The sequence below is a fragment of the Zosterops lateralis genome, assembly GCF_965231275.1.
Source record: "Zosterops lateralis genome assembly, chromosome: 4".
Lineage (NCBI taxonomy): Eukaryota > Metazoa > Chordata > Aves > Passeriformes > Zosteropidae > Zosterops > Zosterops lateralis.
Genome location: NC_139765.1, coordinates 14,066,424 through 14,086,361, shown reverse-complemented (window position 1 = coordinate 14,086,361; position 19,938 = coordinate 14,066,424). Strand labels below are relative to the sequence as shown.

Genomic DNA, 19,938 nt, shown 5'->3' with positions numbered 1-19,938 from the left:
AACTGTATGCTCTGGCATTTTCCTGTCCCAGTCACTCCAGGGATAATAAATAGCAATGGTAATAAATAAAAGCAGATGCTATAGACTGAAGCCTACGTATGATACATTTTCCAATGTACGCACATTCTAGTACATGAAGTACTCTCTCTCTCTGAGTGCATGGTTTAGTTTTTTTCTCTGATACTTCTCCAGTGTACTCCTTCAGTGGCAGGAAACTGGATTGCTTGGGCTCAGAAGGGAGGCAAAGTAGCCTTCTGCAGGTGTGGGTACAGGCAGATGCACCTATAGGCTGCAAACAAGTAGTCTGGAAAAGAAGTTCATGCTGAAGGAGTCAATCTTCCTTACCCAGTATATGTGCTTCTGCCCTTATGTTTATAAGAATTTTTAAGTGAACAGAAACTTTCTTGGGTTAATATCAGCTAGTGGAGCATGAAAGAAGTTTAAGTGACTTGTAATCTCATGAGATGAAGACCTCCCTAGTTGTAGCTGCAGGTTGCGTACACAATGCTAGTTAATACCACCCTTGAATAACAAGTAGTGTCACACAAGTGTCATACACTATCTTGTGTTTTACTGAGGTCCTCAGCTGACAGTTCTGTGTGTGTGTGAATATGAACATGCTTGTAATGCTTTAGGGCTCTAACTAGTTCCATGTGAAGCCAGCTGGGATGTACTTATTGAATAAAGCTCACGTGGGCAGATGCACAACACTCTGGTCAGAGTTAAATGAACTTCACCACATGAGACAGTGCACATACCTAGTCCATATCAGCAAAAAATATGTGCATATGTATCAGATTCAATTAGTTCACCACTCTTGACTTTCTCTTACTCGAGCTGCAAAAGAATATGCTACTGGTTTGGACCACGTGACCCCTCTGTGGTCTCTTTGAACTTTGCTCATTCTGTGATTCTGATTCTGCCTCACACCTACTGGAGTGGAATGTTTTGTTTCAGATTAAGTGAAGAATGTTCCATTAAGTGAAACTGATTTGGCTTGAACTAATGAGCTTGTTTTTAAGATAAATCTTCACTTATATCAGAAGTCAATCTTGATCCTTCAGTGTTCAGCATTAAAGCCTGCTAAGCTAAAATCAGAAATTCAATGAATTAAATAGATTTGGTCATCAATAAGAAGAGACTGACAAGACAAAAAGAAATAAATGTCATGTTTTTAATGCTGATTTGAACAGCCTTACATGAAGACAAAGCACCAAAGGTTGAGTCTCTCAGCAAAGCCTAACAGCATTGGCTGGCTCTCCAGACCCAGCTCCTTTTCAGTATTCATCATTGAAGGGATACTCTGGATGGTCACGCCACCTGTGGAAAGGTCAGATTGGACAAGTGAGCTCCTTGGGTGAAGCAAGATATAAAATAGATATAAAATCACTGCAGTCATGCCCAGCAAACCTCTTCCTTGCAATATACATGTGGCCTTTATTGAAGGCTCCTCTTCTTATTCAGAAGCTGTTCTGCTCTGAATAACTGCCCCTGAAGAGCTGTGTATTTAAGGAGAGGACAGTGAAGGACCATTTTCCAGGCCTACAGACTGCATATCTTAAGGAGAGATGGGGAAAATCAACAGGACTCTGTACATGAACTATTCTCACTGTTTAACTCAGGTGAGTGGAAGTGTTTTAGGAAACGGGAATGGCTTCACCATGTGTGCACTGTGGAAAGAGAAGACTTTGTTCAGATATCTAGTAAGAGACCTAGAAATAAGGACTATGTGTGGAGAAGAGGTGGAAATACCAGACTATTCTACTTTGTCTTAGGCCCTTAGAGCTGGCATGAACAGGTCTGGGGTGTTGCTTTCCCCAAGCAGCTGCCATACCTAAACTAGGTCTGGCTGTCCTCTAGCCTACATGTAGATACTCTGCCAGCATCTACAGTGGCAGAGAAATTACAAATAAGCTTTGGGATGACCCAGTTCAGGGGAGAAAGGGATGGTCATGGGTGCATCCCAACAAAGACAGAGATATTTCAGGCTTTGTTTTAGAAACTATATGCTCAGAGAAGATGCACAATCCAGGATCATTATAAAAGGCAAGAAGAAAACTCCCAGGGTCAACTTCAGGTGAAAAAATAACACTGTATTTGCCCATTATTGGCAGACTCGAGAAAGAGGTAGCTGTTTTCTGTTGTGGGTTTTCTTGTTTGTTTGAGATGATGCTAAATCACAAGCCCTGGCTTGACAAACACTTTCCATTAGCTAAATGAAAAATTTCTGAAGAGCATTCTCTCCAGGTGCACCATGGCAGCTGCCTGCCTTGCCTTACAGCACAGCACAACAAATACTGGCATTTTTCCGGCTGTGAATCGTTCCAGTCTGGGAAGGACACGTTTCACAATATTGAAGGTAACTAACTGGAAGACATCAAACATTTTGAATTGGTTGTGTCAAAACATTTCATTCCAATATTCAGCCAAGATCGAGTGTTTACACATTAACAGATTGAGCTGGTTGAAAAAACTCCCAAAAAACAAAACAAGCCACAACACTTTGGCTTGTTTGACTTCAGTATAATTTGATAATGTCTGAGTTGCCAGTGTCGTTATCTCGACTTTTCATCTATCGAGCATGCTTGCTAATCAGATCTCATATTTTCAAAAGTCTGAGTCCTTTGAGTGAAAATTATTCACTTGGAGGAGTTGCTGCAACTTGGCATAATTGGTAAGGGAAAACATCCATAGCAGAGAATGGGAGCATAAGATAAATCAAGCAGATACATTAATGTAAAATTTGCTCTGCACAGTGCTTCTAGATTTTTCCAACAGGAGAAGAAACAAATTCAGATTATGATTTCCTGAAGTACTCATGTTTTTATAAGACTTCCATTTTCTTCTCAGATTCTTAAATTGCTAATTCATTCCACTGATTGCATTATCCTGTTTGTATGGGCTTACTCATACCATCAGAACAACAGGTTTGCACACAGTACCCTTATGGTAGCTGGTAAGGGGAAGAACCAGAGAAAAGATGGATTTTTCCATTCCTGCTGGCATGTCCATCACAGCAGTCAAAGGTTTTGCATGAAGTTGACTAACCAAAAGTCTTTTTGTATTGTGATTTGACTTTTTCAGATACAGTTTGCTGGATGAAATAAGAAATGTGTTTAGGCTGGTAATCTGTCTGATGCAGTGTCAATTCCAGACACTTCAGTGTGGTAACGCAGAGTAGGCATCTATATCTATAAATCTATATATCTGCTCCTTACATGGCAACATCACTTTTCTGATAAGGCTTTTTTCATAGCTGAGATCAGATTGTACTTAAACATTTTTCCTGAAACATGGAGCTCTTGTGAAAACTAGAGCTGTCAATGCCCATTCTATGCATCCTGTTTTCCTTATCCTTCGTGGTCTCCTGTGACCAAATTCAGTCTAATAAAGCAAAGCATTTAATTTAATAGTTTTTTAGATTGGTGGGTTAGAAAGTTCTTCCCCTGTGGGAATTTGCAGCCTTTAACTTTGCTTCTGAGAAAGGCTCTTGCATCTGCACCAAGGTATATAATCTTTAATATATAATCTTTTCATGTATATAATCTTTAAAATTTAAATTATGCTATAAGTCAATTTTGCTGTATAAAACCAAACAATGTCTGATACCAAAACACACTTAAGAATCTCCTAGCCATTTGTGAGAAGCCTTCTGGAACTAAATACTGCTACTTGATGAAATGCTATTTTAAGAGAAGATAGCTTCAAAGCATCTGGATGAGCTTAAATGTGAAAAATGAACTCCATTATGATGCTTTTAACTTAGTGCATATTTTCGATCATATTTATGCAGCACAATAAGTGGTTTGTTTGTTTCTTTGCAACATTTCCCTGTATCTTTTGAGCAATGGTCAACATTTTAGAGTGCTATTGATGCTGTTATCAGTGCTTTTCATTTCACCCTACAGTTTAGCAGGACACAGATAATCCAAGGTAGCAAGAGAAATGAGTGGAAATTAATCTCTAGCATTTGGCTACTTAATCTCTAGCATTTGGCTACTTATTGAGTGCCCTGAAAAGGGGAAAACAAAGTTTGGCCATAAGCTATAGATGTATTTGAGCTGAAGGAAAAACAAACATCCTCTGGAAGAGGGGATATTGCATAGGTCTGAGCTTTCAGGTGAAGTAAAACTATATGGGGTGATAAGCTTTAGGTGACAAGTAGCAAAAGATCAAGCCTTGTTAGTTCTCAGAAGGGATAATTAGGAAGTGGTCTATCAAACAAGCTTCCTGTTCTTCTGTTTTTCTTAGAAGAAAGTACAGCTCAATTTTATTTGAATTTCAGCTCAAATATCCACACTCCTAGACAGGGATGATGCCATGCCTTATCAGTGCCTGAGACCACCTTTTCCACATAGCAGAAAGAGTTTAAGGAAATGGAGTAGAGATGGAATAGCAAGAAAATGTCACCTTCTATTAGGTGGGCTCTAAGAACCTGAGCTGCATGCAAATATTGTACATTTATTTTTGCAATGGGTCCAGGAGCATATTCAGTCTCTCATGTTTAAGCCTTACTTTAGAAGAAGGCAGAAGTTAATATTAAAAGGAAGTGGGTTGGTTTTTTGTTGTTGTTATTTTGGTGGTTTTTGTTGTTGTTTTGTTTTGGTTTTGTTGTTGTTGTTCTTGTTTTTGGGGTTTTCTTTTAATTCCCAGGAAGAATAGGAATGTTCTATGAGGATCTAGGATTTCTGTACTTACATTAACAGTTCCACATAACGAACATTTTTGTTCAGGGCTTCAATTTCTTTCATCTCTTTCTCAGTGAGGGAGAAGTCAAAGATCTAATGGAGGAGATGTTAGGAATGTATTAGCATTTCTTGTCATAATCAACCTTCATATGTTCCAGATTCCAGAATTAAAATCCCTCCTTCTCCCTGTTTCTCTCCCACAAACCCATGCTTACTTGCATTTGCGGGAGTCTCAAGGACATGAATAAGCCCAGTCACATTTGCCTACAGCTTTTTTGCAAGAAGGGGAAGGTAGTCTGGCAATACTGAGCCACCAGCTTTGAAAGCAATGTATTTCCAGGGAAAGTAGGGAGCAGTGTGAGTACTGAGTGCTGCAAGGGATGCAGGAAAAAAATCATCTTTTTTTTGGGTGGTAGTCAAATCAAATGTTTTCTGGTGGTGCGGTTGTAAGACTTTCTGTCACACTTGTATGCAGCAACCCTTCCCTAGCACAGCTGTCCCATACCTGAAGACGGGGCAGAACAATCAGTCATTCCTGAGCTCCTGCAGCCTTGGGCTGCTGACCTACTGAGTTGCCTCATCTTGCTTGTGCTGCTCACTGCAGCAGCTTGTTCTCTGGGACTCACCACCAGTTGGAGTTTTAGCTGCTCCAGAGGGTTAAAAGACACCAACATTTCCTCTATGCATTGCTCAATTATTGTCATATCTTGTTACCATTAAGTGTGTGTGGGGGGGAAAGCATCAAATGTGGCAAAGTTTGTCATTGGTCAAGTCTTACATATGTCTACAGAAAAACTGGGGAAATTGCCTTCTATAGGGACTAAGCCAACGTAAGTGGATTTGTCCATGTACTACTGAGGTATGAATTTACCTGGAAATTCTCTCTGATGCGTTGTGGATTGAAACTTTTTGGGATCACCACCACCCCTCGCTGGACATTGAAGCGCAAAGCAATCTGTGCCGCAGTCTTGTTGTACTTCTTGCCAATAGCATTCAGCACAGGATCCTTCAGTAAAGGAGGGGAGGATACATTCACCCTGGAAAAAAAGTGGGAAGGAAAAGAAAACAAAAAACCTCCTCATCTTTAATGTCAAGACATAGGGCCATCTACTTGTTTGTGGACAGAACCCTGCACCTTTTGCCAAGTAGGGTGAAAGACTTTGGGAGAAGTCTTCTTTAGGGAGAAAAGCTTTGGCTCTTAGGTTGGCGGGTTGTCAAAGGCAACTTCCTGTGTGGTGTCCTAACATTGGCTTAGTTTCTCCTTCCTCACCTAAGCCTCACACATTCCCTATTTGAAACACTTGCCTTCTGTTAGAGGAGACCTAAGGCAACCTCCTATTCTTTGATGACAGCATGCAGCAGGAGTGTTGAAACTTTACACTCACAAACAGTAATATTTAGACACTGAAGTTAAAAAACACTTTAAAAAACGGGGCAGAGGTATTTTGCACAGAGACCCAGCAGTGGAGAACTATGCTTCCCTGGATATTGTCCTTCTATTAGAAATTCACATGGGGACTTACCATGATTCATCCCTTGAGGTTCCCAATGGACTGTACCCAACAATAACGATGTCATGCTGTCTGCAAAATTCAAGGAGTTTGGGTTGGGTGAAGTAGGGATGGCATTCTACCTACAAGAGTAACATAGAAAGAATGATTAATCAGAAGGGCCAGACAGAAGCAGAAGATATCCCAATATTTGTGAGAGCTACAGACCAGGTGATGCTTTCAGGAAAGGATAGATGTAAACCAGGGAATAGGGAAACTCCATCTGTGGTTACTATTCTAATTGTATAGTGCTGGGTGATCAGGTTTGTTGTTGTTTTGGTTTTTTTTTGGTGGACAGCAGATTAACATCTGCAACTTCAATTTGGCTGCAGGGAAATTTTATTGGCATGCAGTGGAAAGGTGGCAATAAGTGGGGATTATGGAGGTGAGGCAAGCTCGCTAGACAAGCGGACTGAGAAGGCAACCCATCTCATGTGGGTCAGGTCTCCATTTCTCTACCTCTTGCATTCAGGATGACTAATCTGATGTTGTTTTTAGGGAAGCGTTGGCATAAAGTGTCCTAGTTAGAAAGGTGAGGGGGGAGTATACAAAAGGTGAGATTATGACCTTGTTGCGAGCTCTGCCCTCCCACGTTGCAAACACTGTTCCCTTGCAGGCATTGATTTTCTGGCTGTGATCTCAGACTCTGGGAAATGGATGTCTAAAAGGTGACAGAGCAACTACTGTTTGCAGTGGTTGCTATCTGGCAAGTCTGAAGCTATCTGGCACATCTATGCTTGCTGGCTAGCTGCCCTAAGCTGGGCTTAATCTTTCGCCTGGTTTTCCTTGACCCCAGGAAGCATCACCAATGCTCAGTGCAGTCTTACGGGCACACCAGAAACAGCAATTGCATTTTGCACCCACTGGACATGCTAATACCAGGGAAGGGTGCTAGAATTTCCTATTCTCACAGGCAGCCTTTCCCTCCAGGGCAAATACAGAAATGAAAGCTGTGGCCAGCCTCCTTGTCCTGTCTCATGGCCATTCCAGCCCTCTAGGCCACGCGCTGGGAGTGGGAAGTTGGTCCTGGTTGGTCCCTGGCCTCTTGTCTATTACTGCTAATGTGGATATTTGTTTGTGCCAGGCGAGTCAGTAGAGCTTCCCAGAGATTTCTAGGAAATGCAGTGACCTGCCAAATGCCAGAGCCAAAGGTACTGGGCACTCAGATGGGTCACTGCCACTTGTCGCCTTCTTAGAGCTCCGCTGCTGTAATTTAACTCGGACGTGCCTGTCATCCTCACAGGATTGTTCAGCTCGGGCCAGTCACATAACAGAGTGTCCTTTAATTGAACATTTTCTTCATCTCTTACAAATGTCTTATAGGAAAAGTACAAGAGAGCAAGTACAGGAAATTCAGGAGCTGCTTCTAATGGCTTTTACACTTGAGAAGCTTGGAATGACTCAGGATTTGTAGGGTTGGGCTGGTGTCAACTAAGGGAGACATAGTTTCATTGAGGACTGGTTAGCTCTGAATGGCTTTCTTGGGAATTTCTGGACCTGAAGTAAGGTACATAGCAGAGATCTAAGATCTGCTTTGACTAAGCATTCAGTCTTGTTATGAAGCTTTGGCACAGAGGCACTGGTTTTATAGTCCTGGAGCAGAAACTGAGGAAACAGATTGCTCCAGAGCTAGAAATGAAAGTATAGAGGGCAGCATCTGCAGCAAAGTACACATCACCTTTCTGTACGTGATGGCATAGGCTGTGTGTTTGCATTCCCCAAAGGGCAGTGGCACTGTGGCAGGCACTGCCCTTTGCCTGCAGTCATACCTGGTTGCTGACAGGTTTGTACTTAAGTCCTGGCTTGTTCATGATCATCTCCAGTTGCCTCCGGTTGAAATTGGATACTCCAATAGACTTTGCCAAACCTGCATCTTTACATGCCTCCAGAGCCTGCAAAGAAAGCAAAGGCAAGAAGAGTCCCACACGTTGGCTTGATTACTGGAGCCATGAATTTTAGAGAGAGGTGGAAGACAAGACCATTATTGAGACCCTTTGCTGCAGCAGAACTAACAGCTCTATTAGCATGAGGGCTGGTGTTGTCCAGACAAACCAAACTCTATTCTTATGTCAACCTGTTTTCCAGACCAAACCCTAATGTTTTACCTCCTGTGAGGGCAGAATTTGTCTGGAGAGCAGAAAGATTTAACCTGAGATATAGATACATGGGTGCCAGGCAACCGCTTTTAAAGAGTTTTGCTTACTTTATGCTGCTTTACAGTGCCTCAAAGCTGGAGAAGGAAAAGTGAACAAAACAGATTGTTTTCCTGATAAGTCAATTCACTCCTTTTGATCGTAAGACAGTTTTTTTCATATGAAGTCTTTATCCAGTGAAATCCCCTAAATATCTGGCAAGGAACATTGCAAAACCTGCACAGAAAACTTCAGTACAGTATCAAGCAGAAAAAAAAAAAGGTGGATGGGAGAGAGACATTCTAGATATTTTACACTTTAGACAAATCCTAGTAGCTGAGAAACTCTTATGAATTATGGATATGAATATGTTCCCTGGTCTTCATTAGCTTCATCTGCTGGGTTGTTAAGGGGAAAGGGGATCCTTTCCTATGTTCTTCCCCTTTGCTGCCCAAAACTCTGCACAAAATAATAAATAAATAATAAATAATTCAGTGACTGTTTGAGGCAGAGCAGAACCCACCATGGAGCTGGATACCCTTCCAGGTTTTGTTATTCTTTCTGTCTCACAGAAGCTGAAAGCAGGGAGGTAAGAGTCACTGTGTATTTGATGACCTCTAGTTGGCCTCATATGCCTTCTATCACTCAGTGACAAGTCAGCAAATACAGTCATCTGGATTAATTTTTGCCAGCTAGCACCACACTGAGAGAGTGAAATTATCTGGATTGAGTTGAGCCATTTAAATTTAGATTAATGCTATTTGCAGGCACTGCCCACCACCTATTTTTCTCTTGTCTTATTTGCTGAAGAGAGTGGCCTGCTATAGAATAACCTTTACATTAAACACCAGCTCAAAGATAAAAATATAGCAGTGTTGGGAGAGCTATTGCTTTCAACATCTGAGCAACCATTCTGTGAAAAGAGGGGAATGAACTGCATCAGCCAAATTAAAACATAACATAAACAGTTAATGTAGAAGCCCCCCTTCCCCCTGAGACCCAGGATGGATGGCTCAGCTGCCAAGGGAAAGTTCAGACCCCCTCTGGGCTCTCTCCCCTTTCAAAATTTCACTCAAAATTTCAACATTCTTCATCTTTATCTGCTGAACCTTGAGTAGAGCTAAACTGGGATATGACTATCCAGATCTGGACAGTGCAAGCTGAAGTGGAGCACGTAGTAGCACCTCTTATCTCTCTTAGTGTGAACTGGATGTAATTGGTGATGCTATTTCATTAGGCCTGGTGTAGAAGGAGAGCTGAGCAGCTCTGGCCATGAACTAAAGAGGTGCCCATGGCTTTGAGAGGCAGAACTGTGAGGAGATTACTAGTCTCACTTTCTATTTCACCCAAGATCCTGAAGCCAAGTGACATTAAGCTTAATGAGATATCCGCCTAAAGGACTAGAGCATATCATAAACAAATGTAGGGTGCAATCTTTCAATCAAATGCTACTTCCCTCCAAGTTTTCTTACCAGAAAAATCTTGCATTCCCATCCGATAAGTAAATTTAGAACTGAGTGAACTTGTTCTAATGGCAAGTGATGGCAAGGTCTTGGGTTTTGTTTTTGGCAGGGAGTGGGGGTTGAGTGGGGAGGTGTTGTTTTTGATTTTTTTTTTTTTTTTTTTTTAATAGGGTTTTTTTGGTTGATTGTTTGTGGGTTTTTTTATGGTGAGCTTTAGGGCAAAATCTGTTTTTCCTGAAAGTGAAGATTCTAATATTTTCAAGATGACCTAGTCTCTTCTAAGTGCTCCAACTTTCTCTTTCTGTGAAGATCTGATAAAGTGGAAGGATTGGTAAAAACCTAATGATAAAAGCTTCAAGCAGTGAATGTAGAGTGCACTCTCTTAAAGAGGGAATGTGCATGTCTGGTGTTTCAACAATGTTTTGTTATAAAAATAATTAAATGACAGCAAAAAGAATCATGCTTAAGGATATAAATAAAATTTATCTATGGAGCTGTAGAATTCAATCCATTTGCCCTGGCAATTTGCTTCAGTTATGTTTATGAAAACCACAAGTAAAAAAGAGAATGAATGTGGGTTTAAAGCATATATGGATGGATGTTGTGTTTGCTTACCTCCCAAGTGGCACATAAGTCTGTTTCATGGTAGATAAATTTTCCATTTTCATCTTTTGGGTAGAGTGCATCTCCAGGCTGAAAAGTAAAACCATACTGCTGTGCTTCAAAGAAAAAAATTTCACTCTTTAGAGCAAAAAAATTTTTGCAGACTCTGTTTCTACTAGTAAACAACAAAAAATTGAATAGCTTTCTGAAACACCCTAAGTTCAACAGGTCATTCATGCTGGGCTTACCACATCCTCGTCTGCTAGATCGTCCTTGGATACACTCCTGAACTGTCACATGAGAGTAGACTTGGGAGTTCCTGGATGGCCTTGTTTTTCAGTAAACTTTTGACCTTCATCTTATGGCATCCAAAAGACTCGTCTCCTTCCAAAGGGCTGGGTTAGAGTACCAGCCTGCATTCTCTTCTACTTCTTCCCTCTTCTATGTGGCCCTTCCCTTGCCTCCTGCTTGTGTCCTAGGCACTTGGGAACTGGACTAAGCTGGTACTCTCCCCAACAGCTGGAGGGTCCAAGAGCTACCAGCAGTAAAGGGCTATAGCATAGCTAACCTCTTAAGTGTATTATCCGCCTTTCTTTGGGCACTAGAAACTCTTTCTTCCAATCTCTATACTCTGTAGGCTTCAGAGATTATTCATGAGCTGATATCTCACAAGCACAGCTTTCTCTTATTTGCTGGTCCTTTCACTGCTGTTGCAGGCAATGCATTAACACCTCCCTCCCTTGTGTCTGATCACAATTTCACTTTTGTGTTTTGCTGGGGTTTGTTTTTTCTTTTTTTTTTTTTTTTTGAACAAAAAACCCCTTCTGTGATGTTTGACATTTGATCTGACTTCAAACTGCTACATTTCAAAGGCCTGGGTACAAGATGTTGACGTGGTAACTCCTTGGGAACATGCAGCTGTGACTAATATGATCAGTAACTATCACCTCCCAATTCAGTCGAGTTCAAATCCAAGGCATTTAATGGGAAAAGTGAGCCTAAGGAAAACACAGCCTCAGATTTCAGAGGGCCAAGGTCTCAGTTACAGGCATAAGCCTCTCTCCTCCAAATGTGCTGATTTTCCTCAGAGAATTCCACAAAGACAACTTGTTTCTTTTGTTGCTCTGTCTTGCTGGAAAAAAAGAACATCTTGACTAGAAAGAGGTAGGTGGCTGTTGGGTACATTTTTTTTTCTATTAGGAGGCAAAGTGTTTGCCAGTATAATGTGAGGTGGAAAAGTTTTATTTGCAAAACCACCCCATGGTATTTTGGAACAAATCATTCATCCCATGATGCCCCAGCACATTTTCCAAGGACTGCAAGTTCAACATATTAAACAGTTGGACCTGTTTAATTTTAGTAAATGAGTCTGAATTCAGGACCTTTTTACTCTGCCCCACTTCTACTTCACTAGCTTCTATTCAACTTTTTTTATAGTAGTCAATAGGCAGCAGTTATATCAGCTAATTACCATCCTCTCATTTTCCTCTATCATTTCTGTTTTAAAAATGAACCAAGTCAGATGAACTTCTCTTGACTGAGATGTGGTGTGAACTATTGTTGATTTCTACAGTGATCAATTCTTCCTTCTACCTGCAGAGAACTCAGCAAGGCGTTGAAGTGCAGTTGTCTCTGCTCAATAGTCTCCAGGCAAAACTTTTTCTACCAAGCTATCGTTTTATGAAAGGGAATTTCTGAATGGAAGAACTGCAGATGGATAAAGTGCTGAGAGAAAGGCAGTGTTGTGATGGTGACAGGGTGGTGATTGTGGGGTCTTTGAAAAGGTCTTTCAGAAGTTGGTCACGTATTTTAGCTCAGAGTTCTTATGAACTACATCATACCAGTCATCCTAGAAATGCTGATGTTTTTTCTTGCAGTTTTCTTAGAGTTAGCCTTGTGTTTTACACTGGATCAAGGCTGGCTTGTTACCATGCTGCTGCATGAGCACTGAAATTAGTGTGGCAACACTGTACAGTCACTGCCATTATGCGAGATCACAACTTACCGTGTCATGTCTGAAGTCTGGAGGCACTCCAAAAGATACTAGACCACTTACTTGCCAGTTTAAAACCCAGCAGCTGCTAACCACTGAGAGGAAAAGTCCTGCTCCCATTATAATAATTTTCTCACCAACACACATGCAGGAAGACAAGTCTGCACATTCTCTTGCTTTCATAAAATGGTCTTTGACAAGCGGGCTTTCTCAGGAAAGCAATTTTAACAACCTGTGAATGCCTGTCCTATAAACAGAAGGGCAACAGGAAGTCAAATAGTGATGTCAATGGTCTGTTTTGAGTTATTCTTCTAAAATTACAAGATACTTGGATGAAACTTGTTCAGTGTAACACTAAAATATCTGCTTTCCTGTCGGGTGACAGAATCACTCAGTTGGGACAGATTTGCAGATCATTTAGAGCACAAGTTGATGCTTACTGATGAATCAGTCATCTGAGAAGAGCCCCCTAAAATACCAGCTGCCTTTTTACCCCTGAAATACCTGCCAGTTTTTTACCCCTAAAATACCTGCTGCGTATGAGCTCCCCAGGCAGAGGGATCACACATGGTGGGTTGGAGGAGACCTGTTTCTACTGGTTACTGCCTTGCTAGGGTGGAGGAGCTGAGCAACACTGCTGGGGGCTAAAGGCAGGAAGGACAAAAGTCCTGAATGGGGAATCTACATGGGGAATCTACAGGGAGGTGTAGGGTAATTTTGGTAGGTCAGTGAATATTTCACCCCACGTGGTGGCCATTCTCGAGCTGTTGAAAAGCAGTGGGACTTTGCTGAGTGGTGCTCTCTGAATCCATAGTCCTCTTACTCTGCCTGAAAGCCCTGTGACAAATTGCTGGCTAGGCTCTGGCTAGGCAGGGGAGTGTTTCCAACTGTTTTCAGGGTGGTACTTTAAGTTCTGTCCTAAGTACATCACTGCTTCCAACCAGAGACTGCTTTTGCTAGACTTCTGGGGAGGAAAGCACCAATGTTTGCGGGCTAGGGGGGAGTAGGAGTTTCTTAGAGTTACACCTGCATGCTCCTCATCAAAAGCAAGCATCGCAGGCAGGATGGGTGTTTTCTGAGCAAGAGAGCAAAGAAAGGAAACCTGTCACCACTGCAAAAGGATGGGGTTTTTTCATTTTGTATTTGACATAGAAAAGTGTATATTTTTCAGGAAGAAAGTGACTTATTTTTTTCTCTCCTCTCATGAGAAACATGAATGAATCTCTAGGTCTGTTACTCCTTTAACTACTCGATTGTTGATACAAGCCTCAGGGAGTCAGATGTACATTACTTTAAAGCCAGCTGTCTCTATCTTTATATTGTGAGACAATGACCTTCACTATGTGGGAGAATGAACTACTAAAGAATACAAACACAAGAAAAGGGAAACAGGAAATTGCTAGTGGTGGGAAATTTTCAAAAATGTACCCAAAAGGATTCCATACATGTGACTATATAAATAAATTTTAATATCAGAGTCTGGTTACTCCTATACAGGTCTTAATAGGATATGGCCTCCTCAGGGGAAAAAAAGGGCTGCTAGTGTAATGTGATAGCCTCATTGGTAAATTGCTTCCTATCTGATAGTTCTGGTAATTTGGAGTCTGCAGCAAAATATGATTTTAATAATCATATTGCAAACTTTCTCACAAAGGCCAGCTTAGAGCTCAAACCTTGTTCAGAAACAATTAACCAACTAATTGCCTGACCCTATTCTTTCTTAGAAGAAGGATTTAATTAGTTCAAAACCACTTAAATGTTTTGAATATCATTCTCTTAATTTCATTTGCCTTTATGTAATGTACTTGTAGAGGAAAATTGTAAAGAAAGGTACAAAAAGCTGTGAAAGCAGAATGTCTGTGGACTGTGCAAGAGAGAGGCATGCAGCTGTGATGTGAGATCCCTGCATTCAAAGGTTTTGCCTACAAGTTGCCCAGAGCCAGCAGTGTGAGGGAACATCAGACTTGAACATTTAAGAATGAGAGATAAATAACCCATGTTTGGCACCAGTTGGGATCTACTGAAGCTGAGTGCTGCAGTTATGGAGACAAGGATCATAACCACAATTTGCCCAGCAGCTTTAATTTGGGACAGAGCAAGGAAACCAACTTGATGACTTTTTTACCTTTGCCTGTCCCTCTCTGAACTTCGCCCCTGGCCTGTTGCTGCTTTGTATGACCTCTTTCCTCCAGTGACTCTCTCCTTATGGCTCAGAGGGGATTCAGACACATATACTGCCCAGCTATGGTAATTTTTCAGAGAAGGAACTGCTCAACCATAATTGGGAGATCTGTCCTTCCAGCAGAAAGACTCTAACCAACATCTCTCCTGGCCTGTTCTTACACCACCTATAAGCCTCCCTTCAGTGGGTAGTGCACAGAAAACCATGTATGCAGTATGTATCAAAATATACATGTTATCTGCCAAAATGCTATTGACAACATGGGCTGGAAGCTGCAAGGAATATGCTAGATGGAGACCTTGTTTCAAGCTAAGTTCATGCACTTTTTCCAAGTGCACTAAGTTCATGCATTTTTTCCATTTTTTTTCTTTTTACCTTGAAAGCCATTGGCAGCTCAATAATGTAGAGGTCAACATAGTCCAGCTGCAGGATCTTCAGGGTTTTCTCCAGCGTGGGACGCACCAGCTCTGGGGGGTGGCAGGTATTCCACAGCTGGGGAGGCAAGCACAGGCTTTTTTTGGGTGCCAGGAGGAACAGTGAACCAGCTGAATCCCTCCAACATACACTCCCTCCCTTTTGTCCTTCTGACAGAACCCATTATGCAGAGTACAAAGACATTGTGGTCTCCATCCCTGCAAGGCAGAGGTGAGGGCCTTACCTTGACTTCTCTCAGAGCCAGGTGCAGAGGTTAAGACAGGAATTTTTGCCCAGGACTGATGAAATGTTGACCCAGTAAAGCCATTACGTCTTTTTTTTATTACAACACAGGTTCTTCTGGGCTGAGTATATTGCAAACTCTTGCTCAATGAACTTTGGCAGATTCCTTTTGTTTTCCAAGCATATGCTTTCACTGAAAAACTTTGTTCCCACAAGGAATCTGTGGTCAGCTTTACGCCTGAAGGCAGAAGCTTGGATCATGTGAGTTAGCTATTGAACAGCCAAGCACCCAGCACAGAGAATCTTCTGATTTTCTCCTGTGGCTGTGGATCCTGAGAGACTGCCTGACCTAGAGAAGTTTTTTCTTATTCCCCAGCCCTCATGGGAAGATGTGTTTGTGTTTAGTCACTATAGTGCAGGTGTGAGTAGTTAGACCACAGTCTTTTGTACCTCCTTAATGCAAACTGCTTCCTTTCAGGGTTATGCCCCGAGGTTGCTATGGAGTGTGCTTAGCTGGTGAGTGTTCAGGACTATCTCTAACTGAACCCTGCTGATGCAAGTCTCTTGCAAGAATAAAACCATAGCATGGGTAATTAGTAACTAAGAGCTCTTTGTAAACTGATTGAGTTTTGTCGATTTTAACTGCAGCAGAATTAACACACAATAGAAGGTTTAAAGGGCCATTTGAATGCACACAATAAGTTGAACTATTTTCCTCTCTTTCTTTTTTTTTTTTTTTTTTTTTTTTTTTTTTTTTTTTTTCAACTTACAAAACTATCATGTGGAGTCACGTTCAGGTTTTTGCCTCTTTTGTTCGTTGGAAAAACCTGCTGTTTGCTGGTATAGTCATTGTCTTGTCAGTTCTGCCATCAAAGCTGAGAGCCACTGCATGCCAAGGTATAGAATGAATTAATTCTAAAGACACAAAACTTGAACTGTGATTTATGTGAAAAGATACTGATTTTAAGTATTAAAGGACATAGCCTGGGTAAGCTTTAAGTTGTTTTAGATGCTTGTTTTGTTTTTAAACTTTGTTATAGTTATTCTCTGGGAAAACAATTTGCTCAGTTTTGTGCACAGAAGCGAGGATGTTAAGTTGTACTGAGAGCAGGAAATCTGATCCTGCCCTAAGGTGACAAACCAAAATACCTGGAAATTCATACTAGTCCTTTCTTAACTGTATGATGCAAGATGTGAAGAGTTTATGATCAGCAGACAGTGGTAAGGGGCTAAGGTGTACTCCAGTAAAGGGACCAAGGTGCTGTTCTCAAGAGTTTTAAGTTGTTCCACTGGATTTACTGAACACCTTTGGTCTATGTGTTTTTTAAGTATTTTACATGCAAAACGAGCTTAACTTGTATTTAAGTAAGGAAATTACTTTGTAGACACTTCATGTCCAGTTTGTTACTGTGTTTTAGAAATTTGCTAACCTGAGATGTATTGCCTAGAAGTAGTCTTTCTGAGTGCCATTTCTAGCCCAGTTCTATTGAGCTCTCAGCATTTACCAGTGAATATGTTTCCCTCTAAAAACTGCAGAGGTTCTGAAGAACCAGCCTTTAAAAACAGCAAACATTTGTACTATGTCAATACATCGATGCCATGGAAACTTGAGAGTTTCATAACTGTTTTCATGATCTGTACAACTTATTGTATTATCTACCTAAGTAGAACCCATGTTTGAGCAGTCAAAGCTGCCAGCTGGCTTTGGCATTTTAGGACACCACGTTTCCTGGAAATGTTACTTCTAGTTTAATGAAAGAAATATCCTGGGATGAAAGAGGAGACCAAAAAGGTCTTGCTGTATAAGCCAAGTGAGATGTTGGCAGTTGATATAAAACCTCTAAAATTTCTGGATGCTGAGCTGCTCTGCCTGATCAGGCAGCCAGCAGCGAGAGCCAAGTGCAAGTGCTGATGATTTCAACTGGCAGATGCAGCGCAATCACACCAGGTCACTGTTCCAGTAACGCTGCCACTCAGCAGGGCTGCTCTCGTCAGTCCCTGCTGATGGATCAGCCTTCCATCTGCAGAAACTTTGCTTAAGGAAAGAGCTGCACCAGGGGCTTGAGTCTAAAGGCTCTCAAGAATTTCCAGTACTTCTGATGTCAGTAAGGCAGAAAACATAACTAACTCCTGTAGTGCCTGGTGCTTCCAAGAATGGTCTGTGTGTCTACCATGTTTCCTAGAAGATGTAATAGTTCATATCAATCAGTTACTGATCAATGCCTGAAGTATCTACTGAGTTGAGATTTGCCTGTAGTTTGTAATATAACTATGTTTGTGAGGTACATTAAACTAAAGATACATAAGGCAAGGGAAGTCCATTCCCACTCCTTCTGGGAATTTCAGAGCTGCTGTGAAAGCTTTGAGTGAAACCTGTGAAAATCCTAGACTGTGATGGATTGAATTAATTGCAGAGTATTTTCCATTTCTGCCTTTGAGCTCCTTTAAAGATCGTAGAAATGTTATAATGGACTATCACCCTGAGCAGCTGATGTTTTGTCAAGCACAAGCAGGACACGACTGTAAGAGAATTCCATGTGTGTGTCATCTCACAGACACATGGCAGGCTGGGAGCACAGGCATTGGCTGTTGTGGTACTGTGTGTTGCAGCCTTGTGGCTTGCAGGGCCTGCAGTTTTCTAAATGACTCAATGTGTCAGTAGTGATTATCGACTAGAAAAATATCCAGTGATCAGACAGCTGAATACAGAAAAGCTTAATAAATAAATTAAGTTTGGAAATTTTACAAGGAGATGTGCTTTCAGAGAGCCTAAAGGTTGATATGGGCAAATAATCTGCAGGGGAAGCAGTTGAAAAAGTGAAAATACTCAAAATTGTTAGGACATCTGGTTCTAACCTTTTGGCACAGCTTGGTGGTTTTGATTTGTAATATTACTGATAATTTGTAGTAATGAAACTATAAAATTGCTGAAACCAAATATTTTCACTGATCCAAATCAACATATTTGGTGTATGAGAGAATGAGAAATTCCCCTGATAAAGGCAGAGAATTTCAGAACGTGAGGTTTTTCTCAGAATGACAAGGTTGTTATCAATAGAACCAAGCAGGAAACTTGGAAAAGAGGTGCATATTTTACAGATTGGAAATTACTGTACTTGGAAATTGGTCTATAGCTGCTGAAAATCCGCTTGGTCTGCAAACTATCCAATCTGAAGCTTCGTTTTCCAGATCACAGAACTTAACTAAATTGCTCACAGTCAGCCAGGCCTCTCATCCCATGGGATCTTTCACTCTAGGAACAGCGGTGTTTATTTGCAAGTCTGTTGAGTAATTGTGGATTACGTCTTATTTGGGAAAGGAGGAAGGGAAAATATTAGGCTGATATATTCAAAGAAGCACTGCAGGAAGGACTATTTGAGGCCCTAAACTCCCTTAGAAACTGGACAGGCACCATCAGTCTTTATTCTGCGATGTGCAATGAGCTCTCTTACACCTGGGGTAATTCATGGCAGTCATGGCAGCTTTTGTCAGACACTTCACTGGACAAAGGATTTCATTCTTTTAGGAGAGGGTCAAGTCATAAAGTTAAGGCTTGAATTTATAAAATAGCTCATGCATTACTCCAGCCTCATTGCTCTCTAACAGAAGTGTAATGACATCTTCTCTCCAAGTAAGTTGATTCATCATCCTAGAACTTTTTAATGGCAGGTGATACAGTAACTAAGGGTGTAGCTTTGATGAGTAATTTCCTGGCAGTAGTACCAGTGTAGGCTCTTGCTGTTCTCCCATATACAGACACTGGCATGCATGTGCTTGCTCTCACCCTTTTCGTTGTGCAACCTCATGGCAAACCTGTGCAGGGAATTGCTCTAATAGAAAATAGCTCAGTTGCAGGATCATTGTCCAGATGGGGCTCTGTGTGTGACAGCACAAAGTGTGGCACAGTAACAGGTTAGGCAGCACTTTAGTCTGAATGAAGCCATGGTCTTAACTTGCAGGTGCCTACAATACTGAGCAGTAGGGATGTTGCGTGATTCATGCTGCTATCAGAGATTTGAACAGAGAACAACAGTTATTCCTGTGCCTCACAGCAAACCTAGTGTTCATAAAGATCTGCAGCACTCTGGTAATGCTAGGAAAGAAAAATAAAGGATGTTGGATCTGGAAGGAAGCATTCCAGATGCTGACTGCTGGAATTCTTAAGAAAGACCATTCATGGAAATCCTGGATTTAGTGTAAATAATCTGAGTGCAGGTTCTCACCTTGCCACAATAAAATATGTCCTCTCGCTTGATCTTCCCCTCAGCAATCTTCTCCCGGATGGCTTGTCCCACCTCATGCTCATTGAAGTAGACAAAGGCACCGTCGATGTGGCGGTAACCAGCGTCGATGGCAATCTTCACCGCCTCCAGACAGGAACCTTTAGGGGTCTGATGGGAGAAGGAAAAGAATGAAGACAGTGTCAGCCTGTGTGCTTACCTGTCCTTCAGTGCTAGAGAGTCCCTGAGCTGTGTGCAAGATTCGTGGTGTAATTCATCCTGAGTGACCGTCCCAGGCAACCACGTTCCAACTTTTAAATAAAAAAGTGCTGTGCACTTTTTCTCAAAATTGTTGGGCATTTGGGATTAGACTGGGAGAAGGCAGCAAAGCAAAAAACTCTCACTGTCTCTGTGAAAGAGAGAATAGTAACGTCCTCAGGAAGTAGAATT

At 41.5% G+C, this 19,938-nt stretch overlaps 1 protein-coding gene and 1 long non-coding RNA gene across 2 annotated transcripts in view; one reads left to right on the top strand and one right to left on the bottom strand.

Moving 5' to 3' along the window:
* LOC310908256 overlaps nt 1-19,938 on the top strand; it is an 84,289-nt gene that overhangs the window by 30,215 nt on the left and 34,136 nt on the right. The gene's annotated exons all lie outside the window — the stretch shown is intronic.
* The window catches only part of AKR1D1 (aldo-keto reductase family 1 member D1), a 35,065-nt gene continuing 16,286 nt past the window's right edge, over nt 1,160-19,938 (bottom strand). Inside the window, exons 2-9 of the mRNA XM_083859096.1 lie at nt 19,492-19,659; nt 14,987-15,103; nt 10,449-10,526; nt 8,008-8,130; nt 6,212-6,321; nt 5,560-5,725; nt 4,699-4,781; nt 1,160-1,320 (exon numbers count right to left, since the gene is read on the bottom strand). Of these exons, the coding sequence (XP_083715222.1) occupies nt 1,278-1,320; nt 4,699-4,781; nt 5,560-5,725; nt 6,212-6,321; nt 8,008-8,130; nt 10,449-10,526; nt 14,987-15,103; nt 19,492-19,659 (888 nt within the window). The 3' untranslated portion in view covers nt 1,160-1,277. The remainder of the gene's footprint in view (nt 1,321-4,698; nt 4,782-5,559; nt 5,726-6,211; nt 6,322-8,007; nt 8,131-10,448; nt 10,527-14,986; nt 15,104-19,491; nt 19,660-19,938) is intronic.